The 25,198-nt window shown below is 34.7% G+C and overlaps 1 protein-coding gene across 1 annotated transcript in view; it reads left to right on the forward strand.

Annotated features, from left to right (window-relative positions):
* The first annotated feature begins 254 nt into the window (after positions 1 to 254).
* LRP1B (LDL receptor related protein 1B) overlaps positions 255 to 25,198 on the forward strand; it is a 1,811,620-nt gene continuing 1,786,676 nt past the window's right edge. Inside the window, exon 1 of the mRNA XM_045853515.1 lies at positions 255 to 368. Coding sequence (XP_045709471.1) covers positions 287 to 368 — 82 coding nt within the window. The 5' untranslated portion in view covers positions 255 to 286. The remainder of the gene's footprint in view (positions 369 to 25,198) is intronic.

Raw genomic sequence — 25,198 nt, forward strand, 5'->3', positions numbered from 1 at the left:
CCTCTTGCGTGATGTAAGATCAGACGTACCCTGCATTGAAAAGTCAAGACACACGAGCGGCTCACTCGCGCTCACACGCACTGTCTCTCCCACTCGCGCGCATCCGTGCACCTTTCACATCCTGCTCCAGGCAAGAGAAGGCGGACAGGCTGGGCTCATTGAGCTGAAGACTTCCTAGTGACATTTGTATATGACGCTGCTCTATTCCGGGCTCCGAGCCGCCGCCGCCGGGCCGAGGGTGCAGCCCAGCAGTCTCCAGCGCAGGCTTCCTCGCCGGGCGAGCACCATGTCCGAGTTTCTCCTCGTCTTACTCACTCTCTCGGGATTATTGCCTATCGCCAAGGTGCTGACGGTGGGAGCCGACCCAGGTAAGGAGACCACCTTCCCCTTTTCTTGCCCCTTCCTCGGCTTTCCTGCTGGAAGATGCTTGCAGATAAGTGAGTGTGAAACTTAAGTCCTTGCGGCCCCACTCCCCGGGTCCGGTTGGCCACTGTGTGCGGGCCTCCTGCAGGGTGAGGGGTGCCGTGGGGGATTTCTGAACCAGGTGCCAGAATCCGCGGCTCACCCGCAGTTTTTCCCTTTTGGCTCTTGACCCGTCTTGATCTGGTCCCCCGGGAGCGTTTGGAACTGACGGCGCGCTTTTGCCCGCGCATCCCAAGCGCTGCAGATGTTGGATAAGAATTCGCTTTCCTAAGACTTCCCTCCGCGCTGACTCCAGGGCTTCGAGCTTTTGCGGGCTCCGGATGCTCTGCGTTATGTGTGTGTTCCCTCAACTTAGCCTCGGGGTTAACTTCCTTACCTGCTGCACCTAGGGTCTTAGGAGAGGCGAAAGAGGCCACTCAAGCCCTTTTCGTTTCCGTAGCCCCTTCCTGGGGCAGATTCCAGAGAGGTTTCTGGCCGCAGCGGAAAGGCTAAGGCTTCAGGGCGCTTTTGAACGCAGGCACCTACTTGAACTTGACTTTTTTGTTTGTTTGTTTTTATTCCAAAGGTCTGTGACACAGCTCATGGTACACGAAGATGCTCACTCACCACTGGCATTTTGCCCTTGTTTTTCCTCCAAATACTAGCTAATGAATGGCAGAAGTTTAAATGGGAATGTGTATGGGGAGCAGAAGAGAGAGGAGATGGGGTTTATAGTAAACCTGGATTCTGTAAACTTTGGATCTTAAAATCTAGGAATCCCTGTGCTAGTTTGATATTTTTTGAGAAAATCTGCACAGGTGAAAAAAGAAAACAAAAAGTGAACAAATATTTGGGCAGCTGGCATTGGAAGAGTTAACTGCTAAAAGTCAAATCAGTATCATAGATCTCAGTTGTTTTTTAAATCATGAGTTCACATTGACTAATACATTTCAACTGGCTTGGGGGCGGGGGGGAATTACCAAAAAGAGAAGTAAGAAAGATAAGAATGATGATACCTGGATCCCAGGGCCAAGCAAACAGGCACAGTTGTCTTGGGATATTTAATGACTGTGTTTATATGAAGGGAATTAGGAATTGACCAAAAATTGTTTCATTTTAGAAAAAAAAACCAGGAATGGATTTTAGTGTTTCTAGCTAACCTGTGGTTGGCAACCAGAATACAGTCTTTATAATGTACCCCACAGGTCATTTCCTTTACTAGTAGTGAAACTAATATGAGTTCCTTCATAAAGTCTGACATTTCCAGAGATTGTGCATTTTAAACATATCATTGCCACCTAACCATATGGCTTCTGATCTTGGCTTAACTTCTCTTGCAGTTGGTGTGGAATAGTTAAAAACTACATTGATAAAATGGAAGCACATTGCTTTAATTTGGAACAATGATGTTTTGCACTGGAACAATCAGCTCTTAACCTTTCTTAGGAAGAATTTTGAAGTTTGACCAGAGCAGGTGAACACAACGAAGCTTCTCAGCCCTGTGTGCTAGTGAAATAATGGCACTGTCAGACTACTGCTACTGGGCTGTTTGAATCCCAGTTTCCAGAAATTGAACTCATCTAGAGCTGAGTCCTCAGTGTTTTGAGGAGGGATAGAGCCATTGCTTCAAAGGTTGGGATGAATACCTGAAGATAGTTTTAAATATAACAAAAAATCTCCCAGCCTCCTTCTGAAACAGGAAACTAAATAACTAAAATGATGGCAATGTAGTGCCCATTTATTACCCATTTAGTTCCATGCAGGAGAGGACATCTGATAGATAAACAGAAACATGGAAAAGGAATCTTACTTTTTCCTTAAACTGAAAGTGTCATGTTGTATCACCATGTCAGTATAACAAGTAGTGTATCAGATAGCACAAGTAAAAATAGTTGTAGACCAATGCTCTTCCACTGATATGTGTGTATGTGTGTATGTATATATTTAGCACCACTTTCAAAACTGTTAGAAAAGAGCTAAAATTGTCACAGCTAGTTACCGAAAGTGAAAAGGATGAGTCTCATTTGGACAAAAGAAAAAAAATGGAGAGGAATTTTGTTGAAAGTTAGGAAAGAAAGTCCTGCTGCATTATGACAAACCTCCTCATGAAATGCTGAAATAGAAGACACGGATATAAAATTAAGAAAGAGGTTAATGCAATGTAGTTTTGGCAAAGGCTTCTGTCAACTGTCCCTGAAGAATAAAGCAGGCATGAATTACACAGGTGTGTGTATTCTAGTGCAAGAGTTAGAGTTTCATGCCAGAAAATGTGAAATCACTTTCAGGTTCTCCAAGCACATATTGAGTAATGGGTAGGTAATGGGTACCTTCTTAACCTCTCTGGACGAAATAGAAATGATTGTACTACTCTCTACCAGTGTTTCTTTTTCCTATATAAATTTACGAGTTTAAATTCAAATATTTTTAAATAGAAAAATAGTTTAACTTGTCTGTTTTTCTTCAATTTATATGCATTCACTTGTCCTTTAAATCCGTATATATATGTAAATAATTTTCTTAGTTTATATTGATTTTCATAAAGGGTTAAGCTAATGTCCATGTCAGTTCTTATTAGATTTCATCCCATCTGAAAAAGGAAAATCTTTGTAACTCTTAACAGGAAAATGTGGAGGATAAATCTCATTCATTAGAATCAACCAATGCATCATATAACAGTGTTATATCAGAACATGGCTTGGTAAGGATTAAGACTTAATAAAAGAATATTTTAAATTGTTAAATTATCTGAAAAATGAGAGGGCTGTTGATAGACCTAAGAGTAGTCTCTTAAATTCTTAAGTCTGACAATATATGGAAACATATTCACAAGTAATTAAAGTTTATGCTGTTCTAATCATTTAAATGTGTATGTCTATAAAATCATCCAAAAGTGGCGATCATGTGTATGTCAAAAGTTTAACCTTTCTCCCCTCAAAAAAAGAATGGACTTTGTCTCTTCATATCCAGAAATATCATCAAGTTTTGTTTTGAAGAGACCTCCGTAATCTTGGAGATTTCTTCTCTCTCTCTCAAGTTGAAACTGGTAAGAAGGAAATGCAACAATGGGGAAATAAATAAAAATTTAATATGTTAAAACAAAAGAAAAAGAAAGTGAATTGCAGAAACAGAATAAGGAAAGGAAAGAAATGTGGGGAGAAAACCAAATGGTTTTAGGAAGAGGCTGAATCCAAATGACTATTTCTTAAAGGAGAGATTAAAGTAACTTTAGATAAATTATACTTTCTTAAAATAAATACTTTCTTCTGATTTCATTATAAATGTCTTATAAAATATTTGAAGTATAAAATAATTTGAAGGAAGTTCTATAAATGCAAAGCTGGATATAATTATTCAGATGGAAGTGATATTTTTGAATGCATATAAAACACTTAGAAAGGGTAAGGGATAGATGATATAGATAATATATTCTTAATAATAAGATGACACTTTTCAAATGTTATTTGTAATTTACAGTGGAGAAATGCAGAGATTTTTAGTTTGCAATTGTCTTGGATTCAGGACATCAGTTTTTTGCTACTTGCCTTGTCAGTATTTTTTTTTAGAGCTTAAGGTGTACAATAAAGATATGCTCCATTTAACCTCACACCAGTCAAACTGGCTATAATCAATAAATCAACCAACAACAAGTGTTGGAGAGGATGTGGTAAAAAGGGAACACTAGTGCACTATTAGTGGGAATGCAGTATGGAGTTCCCCAACCACTGTGGAAAGCAGCATGAAATTCCTCAAAAAGTTAAGAATGGAGCTTCCTTATGACCCAGCAATCCCACTTCTGGGAATATAACTTAAGAATCCCCAAACACTAATTTAAAGGAATATATACACCCCTATGTTCATTGCAGCATTATTTATAATAGCCAAGATTTGGAAGCAGTCCAGGTTCCCATCAGAAGATGAGTGGTTTAAAAGAGTGGTACATATACTCAGTGGAATACTATTTGGTCATAAAAAGGAAGGGAATCTTATCTTTTGCAACAGCAAGGATGGATCTGGAGAGTATTATGCTAAGTGAAATAAGCCAGTCAGAGAAAGTCAAATACCATATGATTTCACTCATATGTGGAATCTAATGAACAAAATAAACTAACAAAATAGAAACAGAATAATAGATACAAACAAGTTGACATTTCTCAGAGGAGAGGGACATAGGGCGATTGAAAGAAAAAGGTGAAGGGATTAAGCTCCCCCCCCCCAAAAAAAAAGCAAAACTCATAAACACAAACAACAGTATGGTGATTACCAGAGGGAAGGGGGATGGGGAGAAATAAAAGAGGGTAAATGGGGCATGAGTGACTTTGGGTGGAGAACACACAATACAACATACAAATACTGTAATACAGAGTTGTACACTTGAAACCTATATCATTTTATTAACTAATGTCATCCCAATAAATTCAATAAAAAATAAATAAAAATAAAGTTGCTTGAACTAAACATGACTTGGTCTTCTGCAAGGATTATGATGGTGAGGGATAGCTATATTTTCTCTCCATTCTACATATTATAATCCAATTTTTTCATGCTTCTAGTAATTTTTACATCTTTTATAAAATGTGTACCTCCATTTCATTAATTCCTTTGTAGTTGTAGGAATTCCGTGTAGTAAAATGTAGCAACCAGATGTATTGATTGATTTCTGTATCTTCTGTGATGGTTTTCAAAATAATTCTCACATAAAGGACACACTTGTCTTTATTCTAGATAGATGCATTCAAGAAAGTAGAATTGATACTAAAAGTTAAACATGATGGTACAACCATGATATCTTTAGTTAAACTAATTTAGTAGTAAGTAGAACCAACCTAGTGTGTGTGTGGATATGTGTATAAAATCTTCTTTAAAATGGCTGTCTTGGGAAAATGGAGACAATTGTATTCAAACATCAATAAAAAAAGTAAAAATAGAATAAAATGCCTGACTTGGCACAAATATTTATAAAAACAACACTTTAACCTGAAAATTAGAGATAAGTTTTTTAAATGAAACTTTTATTTTTCAAAATTTAAGACAATATATGCCTTTCTGAAAAACAAAAATATTAAATGAAGAAAATTTTAAGAGTTAAATTTCAACTCCCAACATGCACTATCCTACTGAATAAATTTACATATGATAAATATTTTATTTTAACAGAATCAGATAGTGTAAGGAATAGATGTCAAAATTAATTTGCCTTTGAAATACCTTTATTTATGACACACTGATGCTTATAATTTGAAACAATATTTTTAGTAGCTGCAATGCTGAAGCAAAAAGTTGAGTACTCTTATAATCAGTTAATTAAGACTGTATTGAACTAAACTTCTATCAGGAAATAGTTATGTTTACTCTAGGCAGTTCAAAAAAAATTTCTTGCATTCCCGAAGAAATCTAGCTTTCCATATTTAATCTAAGAATAAGGCAAAATACTCCCTTGATATATAGAGAGGGAAACAATAAGGCTCTGGGCTTTTTATTTGTTTGTATTTTTGGTGGGGAGGGAAGAACAAAATTAATCTAACCAACCCAACAGAAAAGAGTCGTGATACTTTTTATCTTTTGCAGAGTTGCTTTACATTTTCATATGCATTGTCAGTCTACAAATTTAACCTGCACAACAACCCATTACATAGAGGCATAGAAATGAAATTGCAGTACAGGAATCACAAATCCAACAGTCTTCAGGCCTTGGGAACATTCCCCAGTTCTATTTGGAAAGAGATATTTAGAGCTTGTTAATTTCTTAAGTAAAAGGTTTGATTATTTAAATATTAAATGCCAAAACATGGACATATCTCTAAAAATTTACTGGATGTTTTAAAAAGTTACTTTTTTGACTAATTTACCTGTGAGCCAGTAGATATATTTAGCTCACTTACTTTTGAAAAGTATTGTACTTGCCATAATATTTAATTACCATTCTCACTGTTCTGTGCTTTCTCACTTGAATAAAATGTTAATTTCTCCAAGTACTTCTGAACTCTCCATATTATAGAAATGGGAACAAAAGTTTCAGAAAATTTTTCAACATACCAGAACAAGAAATCTTAGACTTTCAAAATGTATATATATTTTTTTATTAGAAGTTTTTCTGTGATAAGCTGAAATCATAATTTTACATCTATATTTTCTCTTTATAAGTGATTTGGTGGCCTCCCTTTCCCCCCAGCATAACTATAAGACCAAGTTAGAAAATGTTTTGTTTATTACTCTGTTCTGAATTCAGAGATACCAAAATTTAGTTAGTTGCTCTTTCTCCATCCTATTGATTTAAACTATCTCTATACAAACCTGATTATTCTGACTGAGCTTCCAGACTAAATTAATTGATGAAACTGAGTAGTAAATAAATTGGAATCAAACTATTAGATAGTGGCCATTAAGATCTGGTAAAATAGTTAAACTGATCTTGCATTTAAAAAACATAAGTTGAATTTATGGAAAAACAACAATAACAATGCATTTCTCTGAGAGACTTCGGTATAGTGCTTTTATCAATGGTTTTTAGAGTATATCATATGTGCCTTTGCCACTCTGTTTATAATAACAAGCAAATCAAATATGTTTGATACTAATTATATATTGATATGGAGTAGATTTGGAATTTAAACACTATTAAAATATGAATACATATATGCTCTGAATTCATTCTTGCTCAAAGGTTACTTTGATTATTGAAATCAAATAAAGTATATTATTTTCTCATTTTATAAAATATTTTTAACAGTTAAACATTTCAAAATGTTATTTCAAAGTCAAGACATTCCCTTATTACAGACTAGACAGTAGAAATCATTTCAGTAATAAAACAGCAGTATTTAGTATGCTTTTGAACATGCCATAACAACTTTCTCATGTAGATTACATTACATTTAGTCTGCTATTAGATATCCAACTCTAGTTTAAAAAATGCAATAGTATGTTTAAATAAATGGGCCCACTCATTTGTTGCTGATCTCCCAGTAGGTCAGATTCTTGTATCATCAGTGCAGGAGGCTAATGCTTAAGTTGCTAATGATTGTGGCACTGATATTGTTCAATACCTTGGCTACTCATATTTGTTGAATGATTATATATTATCTACATTTGGGGGTTCTCAAACATTCCAAAATAGTTGTAAATATATAACACTTGTCAAAGATGTCTTTACTATAGAAACAATGAAAAGTAATTTTAATATTCAATTAATATCTTCTGACTGTAAACTCATCTTTTATCTTATTTTTCTTAGATATAAGCATGGATAAAGCCATGTATATATGAAAGTTTTCATTTACACATGAATATCATAACTATGTCTTTTATAGAAAACAAGTTAAGAAAGTACTTTTTCATATGAGATTCCTTCTAACTTTGTTAAGTAAGGGCAAAAAGAAAGCAAAAAGCTTCTTGAAGAAGATAGTGTGGTTTCGCTAAGATACCGGCATTATACTTTATCTCATAATGCATTCTTATTAACAGTCAGACATCTCTTCTGGAATTACATGCACCTCATTGTCCTGGCTGGCTTAGCCTTCAGACCAAAAACAGGTATTGTTGCAAGGCGACCTCATTTTAGTCAAAAGAATAACATTTCTTCTTTAGGGAAGATCAAGGTACCACAGATCATCTCTTGTCTTATTCTTACAATCAAAAGGATATTTCTTCCTAAATTCTCTGCTTTGCATTGACATCTTCAAGACTTTCAAGACAGCTTACAGATTAACTTTAGAACTATGAATACATAATTCCTTAAGATTTTTCTACTGCTGAGTTTTTCTTTAATAACAATTTATCATTTTAGCCCTTTCTTCTTATAATGAAAAAATGAACATTAAAAATGGGAAGGGAAGAAAAAAAGTAAAACTTGACGTGGTTGCTTGTTTTGAGTGTTCCTAGGGTATTTGAGGATAGTTGTGAAAAACAAAACTTTAGGCATAAGGCTAATAACAGAAATGAGTTTAAAATTATGTTTTCTTTAGAGATGAAGGTATATAAGGAGAGGAAAGACATATACTAAGAGAGAGAGCATTCACAGTATGAATTTATTGAAGCTTCAATCCACATAGACCAAGTAACTGGAATAATTAGGAAACTTCAAACTTTTGCAAAAATATAGATTCTAAAGATTTAAAATAGGTTTGGTGTTTAGATTATATAAGACCTTGTGAGCATTTTCTAAAACTTTTAATGGTATATTTTATTGGTCTAAAAATATAAAATAGCAAGTATACTTTCTTAAAATATTCTGCTTTATTCAACACTATTAATTTTAAGGCATTCTTAAAAGATAATTAAGCTCTGAAAGTATAGTATAATGATGGTAGCTCTGGGTGAGATTTTTGCCTCATCTGGTGAAAGGATTACCAATTGTGTCTAATCAGCATCTGTGTTCCTGAGATTTTTATTAAAAATCAGTAAGATTTATAAATGCAATCACTAACTCAGAATCCCAGCCCTTTTGCTGAGTCCTGGTATTGTCATTCTAACACAAACACTGGCTAGAGTTCACCACTACCCGCTAATGACCTATAACACTAGGGGCATACCATTCTTATGGTATGAGAGAAAAATACCATGGCATTATCCAACACTGACCAACAATACACACTACTTTATCAATTATGCCATTAACTTAGTATAAATTACTAATATTGCATAGCAACAGAAATCTTTTATGTTTTCAGGATGCTTTAATTTTTTTCACATTTTTCCTACTGAAATTATATGATCTCTACAGCAACCTATGTGGTTGGCAGTCATTCATTTATTCATTCACCTATTCAATGAAGCTTAGTAAATAAATATCAATTGGGTGCTTGTTCTAGGTTTGGGAATTTGGCAAATAAGCAAGTTAGACAAGGTAACTGGTCTGATGATGCTTACATTTTAGTATGGCAGGAGACAGACAATATACCAAAAAATATATAAACTAGTAAATAACATTTTGTGCTAAGAAGAAAGAAAAATGGTGTGATGTATTTGAGAGAAGTGATGTGAGAACTGATGCTTGTAATCAAAAATGGACTTTTTGAAAAGGATGCCATTTGCTGAGATAAAAGGGATGAGAGGAAACAAGCTACAAGTACTTCTGAAGGAGGAGTTTTCCATGAACACCCTTGAGGAAGTCATTAATTCATCATTTCAGAGAAAGAAGGAAGGCCTGTGTATCTGAAAACTGTGTCTGGGAGAGAGGAGTGGGGAAAGGCATAGATATGATGAAGCCCATATGGTTCAGACAGAGCCATGCAAAATCAATGCGAAGCATTTGAATTTTGTTCTGATTACAATAGGCAGCAATTGATAGTTTAATCAGAGGTAACCTGACACAACTTAATTATTTAAGAGCTCATGCTTACTGCTGAATAAATTAGAGATAGAAGATGCACAGTGATCCAGGTAGCCTAAGAGAAGGTGGCTTAAGTGAACGATAACAGTGCAGATGAGGACAAGGGAGAGGAGCAACTCACATTTCTAACTTAAGAGTATTTTCTAGAATGATCAATGCAGCACCATTTGATATATTAGGAGGGTAAGAAATGGAATAAAGTCTCAAATTATTATCTTTAGAGGTTAGGGTTAACATTCTAGGTTATTTAAAAATGAATGCATTCCGCTTGGCAATCAATCAGAGGTAAATGAATCAATACCTCTGATTGATTTGTGTCAAACATATTTCACAATATAAGGCCCATGATGGTCATGTGTGGACCCTGCAATATTGCTTGCCTTCGTATTACCATTTCCCTTATTTCAGGATTATCAATATCGTCTTCCCTATTACCCCATATTACACAGACCATTTCTGTAGAACAAAATTAGTAAAGTCTGACAGCATTCTTTGGGGATTTAGTTAAAACACAGCAATGTTTTAAGCATTGGTAAATACAGCAGCAGTTACCTTTCTGTAGTTTCTACCCATCTAAACCAGTATCACAGCAGAAGGAAAAGGCATTGGCTAATGTGAAGACTCATATTTGTATGTGTGTGTTTTGAGGAAGTCCATCAGTGTTTTCAAGGAAGAACATTTTTATTGTCCCGAAATCCTCAGAAGAATTTGTGCTGATAGTCAAATTCCACTTATGAATAGTCGATTAAAGGGAAGAAATTATAAGAGAGCTGCTATTGGCTGTAGTTGTTACACTCTCTGGAAATCCAAAGAAAATTAGAGAAAAGAAAGGTGTTGTGATGAATAATGGAGAACCCAGGTAAGAGTTTTTGTCTTAGTGGGTATTCCTCTAGGTCCATCAGGTCCCTGGGCTTATTCTTCTGTGTTTATCCATGCATTCATTGACTAGGTGTTACAGTAACTTATATTTTTCAGTCAATATGACTTATAAACTGAAGGAAGAAACAAACAACAAAAAGCAGATCAAGCAATAAAACACTAGTTTAATAATTTTATGGCTTTGAATTTTCAGAGTAAGTTAGCTTATGACTGCAAATACAAATCCATTTGGTTCTTTAAGTTCTTGCTAGTCCTAAAAAGGAAAGAAAGAGTGAGAGGAAGAGAGAGGCTCTATAAAACTAGTGTAAGAGAAAAGTATGAGAGCCCATAGGGTTTGTGAGGAAGAAGAAAGCAATACAGTGTTAGAAGGAAAGACAGTTAATATCCAGCTGATTGAGTTACACTAAGCTTTAAGTTATTTGAAGATTGTTTGGGATTTGATTGCATGGATTGTTTCCATTGCTCTTTTTCTCTTTTGGCTCTCTTTTCTGTTACCTACCTTGAGGAAAAATCAAAGCTTAGTATTAAAATTAGATATTCAAATCTTCCTTCCAAAGTACAAGTTTAACTGCAAAATATTCTCACTCTTATTCTTTTACAGTTATACAGGCTGCCTAGAACCAAAAATCAATTCTTTATGAAACTATTTACTTTATACCATGTGCAGTAGTATTATAGAGGAAATGCTTCAACCCACCCAGAGAAATTACTTTGAAAGTGCTAAGTGGCCAATACAAGTAGTGTTTCAAAAGATAACCTAATCTGCTATCTAGTTTTATCTGTTTTCATAGTTTTTAAACATGATATGTCTTTAGATTTAAGAAGAAAAGCCATACCAAGCTGACATTAGGTACAAATATTGAGATTTAAAGCTCAGGCATTTCAAATTTTAGAAATACTTTAATAAGTCATTGGCGTTAAAGATCTCAACCAATTTATTTGTTGTACAAAGAGCTCACATGCAGTTCAGCAGACATTTGCTAGATGCATGTGCAGAAATTGAATTTACTTGAGACTTTGAGTTCAGTCCATTTTTCATCCATGTTGCGTAAAGTGCCTTTAATAATTTGGCTGCTAACTTTTAGTACTAAAATCAACAATATGCCTAGAAGTAAGTTAAATATGAAATAAACACCAACATTTTATTAAATTTCAGAATGACTGAAATAAATCAAATTTGAGACTGGAAGATTTTGCATTGATATTTAATTTGGGACCCACTATAAATTTGTTTGCTGTGTACTTTAGCAGATGGGTGCTAAAAATTGGAAATAAATTAGTCTGAGTAATTAAAAACAGCAGGAAGGGGAAGGGTGACTTGTATATTGTGAGTATGAGGTAGGATTTTTATGCTCCCTGATGAGAATACTGCTCACATCCCATGGAGGTCTATTGGGTGGCTTTTTTTTTTTTTTCATAGGGAAAGTACTATGGGAAAAGGTTCAATATGAGCATGAGCGGGTTATTTAAATTTTAGGTAAAGTGAAAAATAAATACTGACTGCATGCTTATAGTAAAAGCTGTTTGGGCAGGAAATGCTGTGACCCCTTGGAACAGACTTAAACCTGCTATGAAGAGCAAAAGAAAACAAGGCTTATTGAGATAACTGTTAAGCTGGTGAAACACCTGAAAAATCTAGTAATAGCAAGAAAATCACTTAAGTCAAAAATAAACTTTCAAAAATTGAAGCTACTTGAGTTCAGCAAGATTTAGAGATGAATGCCAAAGAGGATTAGTAAAAGTCTCTTCCATTTGAAATACAACAGTAATGGCTCTATCAGCATGTCTCAAAGCCATGCTTGAGAGTCACAATGTAAGTAAGAATAGAGCTCAATGTACAGTAAGAATAATGTTTTCTTACAAAGGAGGCCATCATATAAAGGAACCTGGAACAGAAATTGTGCCCTTTTTCCTCTGTCTGCAGGTGAGAGAAAATGATAGGTAGTGTTTCTTTTGTAGTTAAACAGAGGGAAATACATTGGTCATGGCTTCTGAGATTGCTAGACTCAGAGAAAAGGCTGGTTAGGTTTCTTTGCTCATCATTTCAGTAATGGCCCTCAGACAGGTTTCACTGACCTTTATGAAGTTTTACAAACACAAAATCTTTCAGCACCCCAGCTGGTGGAATGGTGCCCTTGGTGACATGCAGACTAGAGAACACCCACATTGTCTAAGGGGACGGATGGCTCTCAACAGGAGCAGTGCGAGGCCTGTATGAATGTGGGCTGAGGGTAAGTGGACCTTCAGATAATTCAAGGGGGGCCTGGAATCTGGATTTTTATGCATAATGTTCCAACTTTTAAATCTTGCCCCTCAAGTTAAAAAACAAAACACAAACAAAGAAATAATATTGTGGGGGGTCAGAAACACATGTTGATCGATTTAGCACCAGGCTGTCAGCCTATGACCCACTACAGAGCCTGGGAATTGCAGGAATCATCCAGATGTTGCACTGGGTCACAGTGAAAAAACATTTTACTTAGTGCATCGCAGACAAAAGGTGGCCTTGGAGAGCTACACACAGTGCCTTGAAATGTGGAGTGCATTATTGTTGCAGATCCTGGCTGTGAGAAGAAGGGTCCCAGAGATGGATTTGCACAGTGTACTGCAGCTCTGCCTCCACAACTGACTCTTCCCTATGAGACTAAAGGCAGAATCAGGGAAGAGAAAGCAGGCACAGAGACAATTCTTAATGACCCAGAAGAGAGTTAGTGATATTAGACCTAATTGTGAGTTGGGATAGAAAACTGCCACTGAAAATATCTAGGAAACCTCTGATAATAATGGTGAGGAAATGCCATGCAGATGATTTTCATTAGCCTTGGCACTACAGGGACCTCATGAAACATATTCTGGGAAATGAGGAACACATGATGAAAACAATATTGCTGGGCCATACACAGATCATTATGGAAATGTGGAAAGAATGAAAGACCAAAAGGCAGAAGAAAAATATAGTGAAGTAAAGATGGCAGAGATAAGATCCCAATGAGTAGGCAAATTCACATACTGAGACATAAATGGGATCACATTTAGGTTTGCATTTTATCTTCCCCTTTCTTGGCCAAGCTGTGACTTAACAAAGTACCAAACTAGTACTTGATTACTACACGTTGTCTTTAGATTCCATACCTGTGTTCACATATTTGTATATCCAAGCTGATTATTCAAACCAGTCAGTTTTTTCTAAAGCTTGTTTTTCAACTTTTTAAAAAGATTTTATTTATTTATTTATTTTTAGAGAGAGAAAAAGAGGAAGGGAAACTTCAATGTGCAGTTGTCTCTCATGCACCCCCATCGAGAGACCTGGCCCACAACCCAGGTGTGTGTCCTATTTGGGAGTCAATCAGCGACCCTTTGATTTGCAGGCTGGTGCTCACTCCACTGAGCCACACCAACCAGGGCTCAACTTTTAATTTGAAATAATTTTAGACTTAGAGAAAAATGTATACAACTAGCACAGAGAGTTGCCATATATATTTCACTCAGCTTTTCCTGATGGTAGCATATTGTATAACTATAATACAATTATCAAAACAAAAAGTATACATTGTACAATAAATCCTATTAAGTAAACTATATAGATTTTGTCTGATTTTGTCCAATAATGACCTACTCTATTCCAGCATCCAGTCTAGGATTCAGTGTTGCATGAAGTTGTCATATCTCCTCAGACCTTCAATCTGTGACCATCTTTGGCTTTACTTTCATGACCCGGGTTCCTTTGAAAACTCCTGGTCAGAAATTTGTAGAATGTCCCACAGTTTGGGTTTGTGCAATATTTTCTCAAGACTATGCATTTTTGACAAGAATGTCACACAAAAAGTGGGCCCTCCCCAGTGTACCACATCAGGAGATACATGTCAATATGTCTTCTAATTAGTGATATTAATCTTGATCTAAGGTGAAGTGGTGCCTTCCTCATTGTTTCTATGTTAATTAATTGGAATTATCCTGTAAGAAAGAGCAGCCATTTATTTATTTATTTAAATCAGTTTAGACTCACAAATATTTATCATTTGTCATAATCCAGGGCTATTGTTTTTTTTCCTTAGATTTTTCCACTTTTGGCTACTATAAGCTCTTTTCATTTGGCTACTCTGCCCTTTTGACATACCACTGTCCTTTTATGAGCACTTGTTTACTTCTATCACAGCAAGATAATTCAAGTTCTTGTTATATTTTCTCTATTTCTTCCCTGGAATCATCCACTTCTATAAGGAATTTCATAGGATATGGAAACTTAAAAGATTAATTTCTGCATTAGCGTTATTATATGTAGTAATGCTTAAGGCATTCAAAATTTCACTATTCCCACAGTTTCTGAAGAAAAAATATAGATATTTTATAAAATCAATTTCTATTTATTGACCTTTTTAAAGGAAATTGCTAGGGACCTGAAAAAAGGATATATCTGTCCTCAAAGAGTTGATGGTCTAAATTAGGCAAAGCATTATGGAAGCATAAACAAAATCATATAAGAGATAATTTTATCAGACCTAGCAGGTGAGGGCAGGGGCAGATAGTGATCCCATGTCTTTTTTCCTTTTTATAAATTTATTTATTTATTTTTAGAGGGAGGAAAAGGCAGGGAGAAAGAGAGGGAGAGAAACATTGATGTGTGAGAGAAACATCAATCAGTTGCATGCCAACCAGGGACTGAGCCACAACTCAGGTATGTGTCCCGACTGGGAATCCAACTGGTGATCTTTTGCTTTTCAGGAAAACCCCCAAGCAACTGGGCCGCACAGATAAGGATTTGATCCTATGTCTTGTCTTTTGAATAGAAAAAATATACCAGATATAGAGAATGGGTTTGATATTTTAGATTATTAATGACCTATTGTTAATTTTCCAGACTGCCATATTGAAAGAGATTATATGACTCAATACAGGTTCTTTGGTAAAGGGCACATTGATAAATTGGTGATTTCTTTTAAAATATTTTATTTATTTATTTTTAGAGAGGGAAGGGAAGGAGATAGAGAGAGAGAGAGAAACATCAATGTGCGGTTGCTGGGGGTTATAGCCTGCAACCCAGGAATGTACCCTGGCTGGGAATCGAACCTGGGACACTTTGGTTCCCAGCCTGCGCTCAATCCACTGAGCTACGCCAGCCAGGGCTAAATTGGTGATTTTTTAATGATCCAAGTCCGAAGCCATTTAGGCCTACTTACTTACCATTGGTGGTTCAGTTAGTAAATTAGTCACCAGTGATTGCCACTAACAAAAGGTAATTTCTGCCCATGGTCCATCATTTTTAATGAATCAGCTGGTAAAATCCCAACTAATGAAATAAGCATGGTTTTGTATAAAAACAAGTATCTGGAATTTTCTCAAATGGCCTAAAATATTCACTCTTTCAATGTACATGACTTTTTTCTTTTATGTCCTTGCCTTTAGTGCCAAACATGAACACCATATTGCTGTTTTTTAAAAACTATTTCTGGTTGTCTTATTCTTCATGATCATTTTTAGTTTCTCCTAACTTTGAAACTGCAGTTTTTTTTCTCACTGTGGTATTCTCCCTTACCTGTGAACAGAACCAAACACACACTCATATCCAATGACTCTGATTTATCTCAGGTGTTTGGATATATCTACTTTTAATGGCATACTGTCTTAAAAACATAGATATGAGATTACTGATCTAACCAAACAGTTTAGCTTCTGACAATAGCTTTAGTAAGGTAACACAAAAAAGAGTGATTGGAAACTAAACAACACTCATGTTGAATTTCTAACAAGTTAATACATTTTAGGAAATGATCCATCTAAAAGACAGTATGACTTGCTGAGAAAAGTTGTACATTGGGAACCAGGAGAAGTGAGCTCAATTCCCAGCTCTGCATCCAACTCTCTTTTTGGAGGGCAAGTCACTTAGCCCCTTACTGTGTCTACTTCCTGTCTGGTAGACTAAGTAGAATAATACAGAAAGCCTTCCACCTCTCCAAGATGTGTCAAGGCTGCATTTGGTAATCACTGAAGGGGTCTTTCCCCCCTTACTGGCAAATGACAATCTTATTTTCATTAGCATCTAGTTTGATTAAATTTTGATTGTAAGAGCATGGAGCTACAAGTAACTTCAAAGAATCCTTTAATTCACACTGGTCTTTTATTGTAGTACATACTGCTTTGCATTTGTGCACTCATTGCTAGCAGGAGGACTTGTGGTTCTTGCATTTACAAAAATATCTGTTGCTTCAATTTACTTGACTGACAACTATGGAGTCTTGTACTAAGCACTTCAGAGTCCATTAAAAGGGTAGAGGATGGAATCCTGAGGAGAAGAGGCTTACAAATAAATGATTAAAGGATGTTGCCTAGCGATATTTATTTTAAAATGCTGTTGTTAAGTTTAGACAGTAGGACATTCAATATAGGCTGGAAAACCACAGAATGATGTCATAGAATAGATAGAACAAATGCCTCTTACTCTGTCACATTTTCCCTGATTCTTCCAGCAAAAATGATTTTTCCTTCATTTCCCTTCCTTTTCTTTGCTCTTGCTGGGCCATTTTACCTTTCCCTAGTTTTCCACAAATATCTCTTAAATTTTTAATATTTTTAACTAGTAGGTAATCATTGATCATGCATTATTTTTGTTATTTCTCTTAATTTTCCTTTCATGTTGAGCAGTTTCCCTCCATATTGTTTTTATGACCTTAATGTTTTAAAATAATGCTGCCAAATGTAGACTATTCTGTATTCTGAATTTATCTTATTTCCTCATTATTGCATTTATTTTGGTTCTCTATCACCAATATTTTCCATAAACTGGATATTTAGATCTGTAGGCTAGGTTGGATTCAAACTCAATATTTCTGGACTGAACACTTCCTAGGTGATATTGGGTATCTGTATACTTAATAGCTGTAGAGTTAGATATTTGTATGCAAAATAGAATTAATAATGCAGATACTAGAAGAGATGGAAAGGGCCATGCTGTATAGTGCTCTACAGATTCTGCTTTGCTGCAGTGCTCAGGGGCAATTTAGTGTATCATTGTAAAAGAAAAATCTCTGCACTTACTATCTGCATCACTTTTGATCAATTACTTTATCTCTTCAGGTGTCAATTTCCTTATCTGTGAAATGGGGATACTGATACCCACATAAACTCTTGAGGCTTTGAGAAAATACTTATTAAGTCTCCTGCTTATAGTAGGTACTCAATTAATGGAAAGTTACTAGGACCAGTAGTAGTAACGATGGTTGTATTCATAGTTGTATTCTGTATATAGTCTTGTTTGATGAAAATATTTAAGAATGATGTTTATTCTATGAACAGAAAAGCAATACTGTTTATTTCAGAATACAATTATAGCAGATGAACTTTTCCTGGTTCTTTGTTAGTTTGATTGTTGCGAGTTTGGTTGTTTGTTTTAATATGGGTGCATATGGTATGATATAAATGGAAGATACCATTCTGAAATCCTTTCCAGAATAAAGTAGGCTTATATAATCCAATAAACAAAGTTAAACATTATCCAAAAGGTTCTGTTTCTAAACATTCTCAGGATTCTTTGCCTCAGGATCATCTTGTCCTGCTTTCCACTTTAACACAAGGAGATAAAAGTGAACTCAAGAACCAGGAACCTGCTCTCCAGCTGTTCACAGTAATTTACAAAATGCCATTAGGGTTGAGGGTAAGAAATTCAGTTTTGAAGTCAGTCCATTTGATTCCAATATGAGCTTCACTACTTATTAGCTGTGTAACATTGGCCATGATACATAATCATTCCAAAGTTTGGTGTGGTTGAAAGAAAAGCTCAAAGGGATGTAGTAAACATAGAATAGAAATAGACAAACTCCCAACTTAAAATATCTTCTTAATACATGCTAGAAATTATTATAATTTTATTACTGTTCTCATACATTTACTGCCTACAGTGGGCAGTTATTGAGAAACCAGTGAAGTTCTAGTAGGAGAGATTATGGCTGTTGCAGAGTCTCTGAAGGAACCAGGGAGAGCAGCAGTTAGGAGGAATGACATCCAGACCTACTCTACCTACCAAACTCTGAGCCCTAGTATGGGGTAATATTTGCCCATAGGGAAATCCTTTTTCTAATTAGAGCAAAGGTGCCATAATGGCTGTCACCAAAAAGGTGCCAAATGGGAACCTTCTAAGCAAAGAGAATTGCAGGTGCAAAGTTAGCAAAGAGCAAGAGAACTGACTGATAATGTGGTTCTGTAATAAGTATAGTTAATACAAGATGAACTCTTGAATAGTAAGATATACAGAAGATGTTGTTATTTATAATTGACTGACTCCAAGGTAGATTTTCAATAAATTATCTCTAAAAGAATCATTCAAAACCTCTAAGTACAATTAATGAACTACTTTATAAAGGAGAAAAGATACCTGCAGAGAAGAATACATTTCACTATAGATTCTCATACTCTCTTCTGAGGTTAGTTACTTTAAATGTAATGTATTTTTCTTCAAATAGTTTAAAATGACATTTTGACTACAACAGAACCAAGAGTCTCTCCCACTACCTGCTCACTGATCGGTGCTGCTTTGAGTCACGCCTGCGCTTTCATGCTGCGAGTCCTGTGAGGATGCACTGCTGTGTTGGGTTTGAAAGAAGACAGAACAAATTATTGGCAATCTAAATACTTTTCTGATCTTGAGGATATTATTAAAATAGCATTTTTAGCTCATAGGGGTTAAAACAAAGGTTTCAAAGTTTGTATTATTTATTTTTACTGATACAAGTCTTTTGAATTTGCCTTAAAACATAAACAGCTAGGAGGGGAGAGGGCAAACATCTGTTGTTTCTTTAATGCACCACAAGTGTTACTATACTTTCTGAAAAATACTATACTTTTTGAAGAATACTATTTTCCCCCCAGGAAGAATAATGTGATTGTATAATGCTGAGTACGTGTGCAATACTTCTGAGTGATAAATTTACATAAAAGATAGTTTGCTTTCTGATCAGTGTCTGCGTGCTAAAGATTTTCTGTCAGAAAAGCAAAATGAAGACTAAAATCAAGGTTTGGTTTTGTGTCTTTTAATACTACACATATTATTCTGTACAGTTTTTGAAAATGACCAAATCAGATATCACTTTTCAATGTTGACACCGTACTTTGCTGATGCTATTATTTTCCCTTTAGGTAGAGGAACCATGAGGAATGCCTGATGGCCATAATGTTTTCCTTCTCTGTTAGGAACAACTACTCTTTACATTAAATAATTTTAAAATTAATATATATATTCATTATTTTTGTCTTTTTAAAAACAAAAATGTTATACTTTGCTTTCCTGCAGAGCAATCAAAACATTTAGTTCCAGGCAAATTTACATGCAAGGTTAACCCTGGGCTTCCTTCACTGAAGGGACATCATGTGTTAGACTAAGCAAATACCTAGAAATGCTTTAAATATGTTAAATTTATAGGTATTCTCAAAATATTTTTTTGAAAATGGAAGAAGATAACCTCATAAAATAAGCATTACTAATAGTAGTAACATATACTGTTACAGAGATTAAGTTATGCTATTTTAATACAGTATTGTATTTTCTATATGATGAATTCAAGCCATGTTCCATTTTGTAGAAACAGGAGAAAAATACATTAAAACATTTCCAGGGTGTTAAAGTGAGTTTACATTATAGCCACCAACTGTCAGCCAGCTTTGGGGGTCAGCAGAGAGCCATGTTTATCCCACAAAATGGATGGGTGGTCACGGATCTCATTAAGCAATAACAATCTTTGGGAAACAGTTGTTCCTCCCAAAATCCACTCTAAATGTGCACTTTCCCAGTGAACTAAGGTTCATGCTGCTTATAATGTCATCATGCTCTTTTCCTGAGTATTTTAAAGCAGATTTTGTGTGTAACAGAAGAATCCTGTGAAATAATGATTGAGATATGTGTTTCTCAAAAACCCATGGAAAAGAAAGCCACTGCGTTAGACCCACTGGGAAAGTTCTTGGGTGAGCATAGTTTCTGTGATAAACTGTCCTCAGATAATGAGACATCCACCACTTGACATACTCAGTTAGCTTCACTTGGAGTCATTTGGGGGGAAATATGCGAATAAGTTGACTCCAGTGACCTTGGTGAAAAAATTCTATCAGCCAATTTGAACCAAAGACTAGAATAGAAAATTAGTCACTAGATCTCTAGTGTATGGAGCAATATAGTCATGTATAGGGTGCTTTTGTCCCTTTAAAAAATAATTAATTTATACTGTTATCGTCTCTATATAATATAAGCAGAAGTGATTGGAACTTGATGGAAAAATGCACTAATGATAAATAAAATGGGATATTTGAATCCCCCTCCCCACAAAAAATATTTAAAAATCTCCAGTTGAAAAAAATGTGGCATGAGCAAGTATCCTCAATTGGCTTTGTCAGTTTTCTGTCCGTGTTCTTCAGATTCTCACTAGAGCAAAGATTCCATGAAATAATCATTTAAATGGCAAGGATTCTAAAAATGTGAGTTCTATTTTTTATTCATTGATGGATTTTTTTCCATAAGAGAGGCATAGTAGTCAATGGCCTTTGCAACTCATGCTTTACTGAATGTATTGTTTTTCAGGTTATTGAATATCTATTGATAAATTGTTCATAAATATACACTTAGATTAGAATATTTAAAAATCTGACCATATTGCTTTCTTTTTTCTGTTAGACTTAAATCTAGTATTGCTCTTTCTGATGGGATTGAAAATGAAAAGTTGCTTACTTGACAGATATAATTTAAAATGATGAGACTCTAAAATTGTAGGTACAATCCACTGCAGAAAATGTGTTTATTTAAACATTTAGGGAGAGTTCCCTATAAATTAATTTTTATATTTGAGCAATTTGTCCTTTATATTTTGTAAATAATTAATTCATATTTGACTTTAAGAAAATGTGTTAGAAATTTTTTTGGAGTCATTAACATATTTATAGTCTTAGGTCCTTAGTGTTAAGACTTTAGTCTAAAAATTATGGCAGCTGAATGAGGCAAATTATTTAGGAACATAATCTATATGAATTTTTATAAAAATGTGTATATTTATGACAGTGTATATTTATGACAGTGTATGTATCTTATACCACCTTATTAAATGGTATAATTTTATTTTAGCTAAAAAATGTTATAAAATAAAATAATTTTATACTGTTAAATGTATAAAATTTTCTTCTTTATTCTCTCACTTTTATCTTACAGAATTAAACAACTTTCTGGAAATTATTAAATAAACAACAATTTGTTTACATTTAAGCCATCTATTTTAATTAAGGCAAAATATATAACAGTTTGAATGTAAAGTTTTATGTTAGTTTTATAATATTTTTATGCTCATAGGTATTTGTTCCATTAACTATTTTAGTTAAATGAAGGTATATATATGGCCAATTTTTTATGAGACAGAATGCAGTAATAGCTGCTTGGTAATAAATAGATATTGAATATAATATAATTTTTGGCCTTTTTAAAATCTTTTATTGCCACCAGATTTTTAAGGGCATAATTATTACCACTGATTTTTATACTTTGGAATTGGTTTTACCATGACATAAAATGACAAGTATTTGAGAGGATGATGCAGGATGTGAAAAGACAGTTGCACTGGGCAATGGCATACTCCAAATGACAAAATGAAATTTGTTAAAGTCTGGCATATTTTGTGTCACAATGGCATAAAAGTTACAGTGGAATGTAGCTTAATCAAAAATTTAGGTTTATCTCCAGGTTCCATATTCTGTTACTTCCTAGCAGAGTAACTGTGAACAAGTCATATGATTTCTCTGAAACTTTTTTTGTAACTGAAAACCATAACTAATGACAACTTATATGGGGTTGTTTTAAAACACAAGAAAATTAAAGTGCTTTACAAATTCAACTGCACTTTATGTAATTAAAACTTACTTATCCAACAGTTCACTTTTGTGATTTTTGAAATTTCCAGTTGGAATACACATTTTTTTGTTTGTTTAAATCTCATTTCTTTATCATCTATAGATGACAGAAAAACACAGCTTAATATAACAATTTATCATTTCAAAAATATCTATTGAGAATGTGCTAAACAGAGTTGCATTTTGGAAGGAAGTGTGAATGACACAGAAATGTAGAACCATAATTTGAGTGTTAGAAGGAAAAACAAATATGCTGGACGTGTCCACACTGGGTGGCAGACAGGGCCTCAGAGGCCTGGGAGCCGTGTGCACAAGTAACACAGCAGCTCGTTTTTGTGATGATGGCTAAAGGGAAGTGGAAACAAAAAACTGGAAGTTGAGGACCCATCTTTCAGTACTTTTAGAAAATAGGTTAAGTAATATTTTATCTAATTTAACCTCAGATTATCAGAACAGTATACAACCCAAGCAATGCATCAAATAGGACACCATTATTTAAGATAACCTTCATCAAAAGAAATATTCCTATTAATAATTAAAACATAAATACAAAATATGTAACATAAATTTTTGCTACAGAGTAGATTTATAAATTTAAATCCTAGATCCTGAAGTTTTTGAAATATAAATAGTATATATTGATTTACTTAAAAAATCACATCTTCTGTATTAATGAATTATTTCCAGAAGTCTATAAGCTTGTGTTAATCATATAATTTTGATAGGGTGTCTTTCCAAACAAATGATTAAACTTAAGATTAGTCTCTGATGCTGAAGCTACTACCAAATCCATATATGTAGAAAATTTCACATCAAATAAGTATTGGTTTTTACTGATTTTTCTGAAAACTACATATTTTGTAAATTATGCAGCTCTATCTAAGAGTTAACAATGAAAAGTATAATCTTAGTCATGCAAGCCCTATTTAGTGGAATGTATTAAAGAGGAGACAATATTATCTTCCTTTTTGTCAAAGCTAGGAGTATTTATACAATTGTGATAATTGAAAAGAACTAGTAAGTTTAATCCATCCTCCTTTCTGCTACTAGAATGACCTTTTAAAAATCCCAAACAGAGCTTTTGTCTAAACCCCTTTAATGGGTAGTTTCCTGTGGCCTTTAGAAAAAACAAACACATGAATGAACAAACAAACAAACAAACAGACAAACAAACAAGTAACCTCCCTGGCAAGACACCCGGAAAGCAAAACAGGATTTTGCTTTCCTCTCTGGGTTCATCTCTAGTCAGGTGGGATTGGGACCCTTCCCCACCTTTGCAAACCAACCTGTGAATATTGGTCTTCCTTAGAGTACTTGCCAAGGACTGTTGTGGTTGCTCAGTGTTAATATCCTGTCCCTTGAAATGAGTACTGACAGTACTATCCTTGAGGGTAGGGGATACATTTTTGTTTCTATCTCTAATGTGTAGTGTCTGGAACATGAATGTTAAGACCCATTAATAAGTAAAATCAACATTTCCCAAAGCCCAATTGGAGAGCTTCTTACAGGTATGGGTACTAATTCTGTGATGTTCTCCAGATGTTTAAATAATAATAGCATAATTGTTCATTACTTGCTTTAAAAAAGAAAGTTGAGTATTAGGCTGAAAAAATGACTTAGAAAGTGTGTGGCCACTGTTTTCTGGGATGAGACCCAAAGAAGGTAGCCCAGGTGAACTGGGATGAAAAGACAGATTTTTGGATATTCTGTAGCATAATAGTAGCTCTGGTTTAAACACAGCACTAATGATTTAAGTGCAAAGCAGAATGTCTGCAAACACCTTCATGACTCTCTGAGCATCATACTTATCTTTGCCCCACACAGACACACATAAGGCTCAATCTACTATTTGGAAAATGCCTAGCTTTAAAGAAACTATTTGGAGGATTGGTTTCAGGCCAGACTTAGTTAAATCAAAGACTACCAGTTTCCTTCATGCCAGACAGCACAATAAACCTCTCTTCAAAAGGAATAAAGACTGCTGAGAAATAATTGATGCTTTTAATGTCAATAAATGTCATTCTGTGTATCAGTATTGTGAGAGTTTCTGTTTTACAAATGGAAGAGGGATTTTATAAACTCTCCTGTGAAAAGATGGGGATTTAGAGTTGGTACTAGTTGACTCTGTAATAAAACAAATCCCTCCTTCAAGTTCTTCTTGAAGAAGGGAACTTGAACTTTTCATTTGGTAATATGTGGATTATAGGTATCCCTCTGTACCACTAAGATGTATGTCTTTTTTGCTATCTTTAAAAATATCCTACTGGGAGAAAAACAGAAGTGGAAAAGAATGGAGAAATTGCCTTTTGGCTTCCTTAGGCATTGCTTGACTAAAGGTTTGGAAGGTGCTACAAAAATGCATTCAGTTTTCTGACAATCTTGTAAATGAAGCTCAACAAGTATACACCAGAGTACTGATCAGACATTTGGGAGGAAGGTTTTACACAGCTGGCAGATTCTGCCAACGAATCCTGGATTGACACACTATTTAATTTGGCTTTTCTTTGATTCAGCAGGCAAAAAGCAGCCAATAGCATGAAGTCAGAGATGGCATTTTTGGGCATGCCATGTTCATTATAGTTTGTGACATATTCTAGCTTATTCAGTATACATTCATTTATAAAAATGATGGATCTCTATGTTGGAAGATTAAAATGTTAAATGGTATTTGTGAAAGAAAAAAATGCCCTTGTGTAAATTCATTAATTGTTTAGCTAA

This window comes from Phyllostomus hastatus, unplaced genomic scaffold (assembly GCF_019186645.2).
Source record: "Phyllostomus hastatus isolate PE091 unplaced genomic scaffold, TTU_PhHast_1.1 phas_contig_1, whole genome shotgun sequence".
Classification (NCBI taxonomy): Eukaryota; Metazoa; Chordata; class Mammalia; order Chiroptera; family Phyllostomidae; genus Phyllostomus; species Phyllostomus hastatus.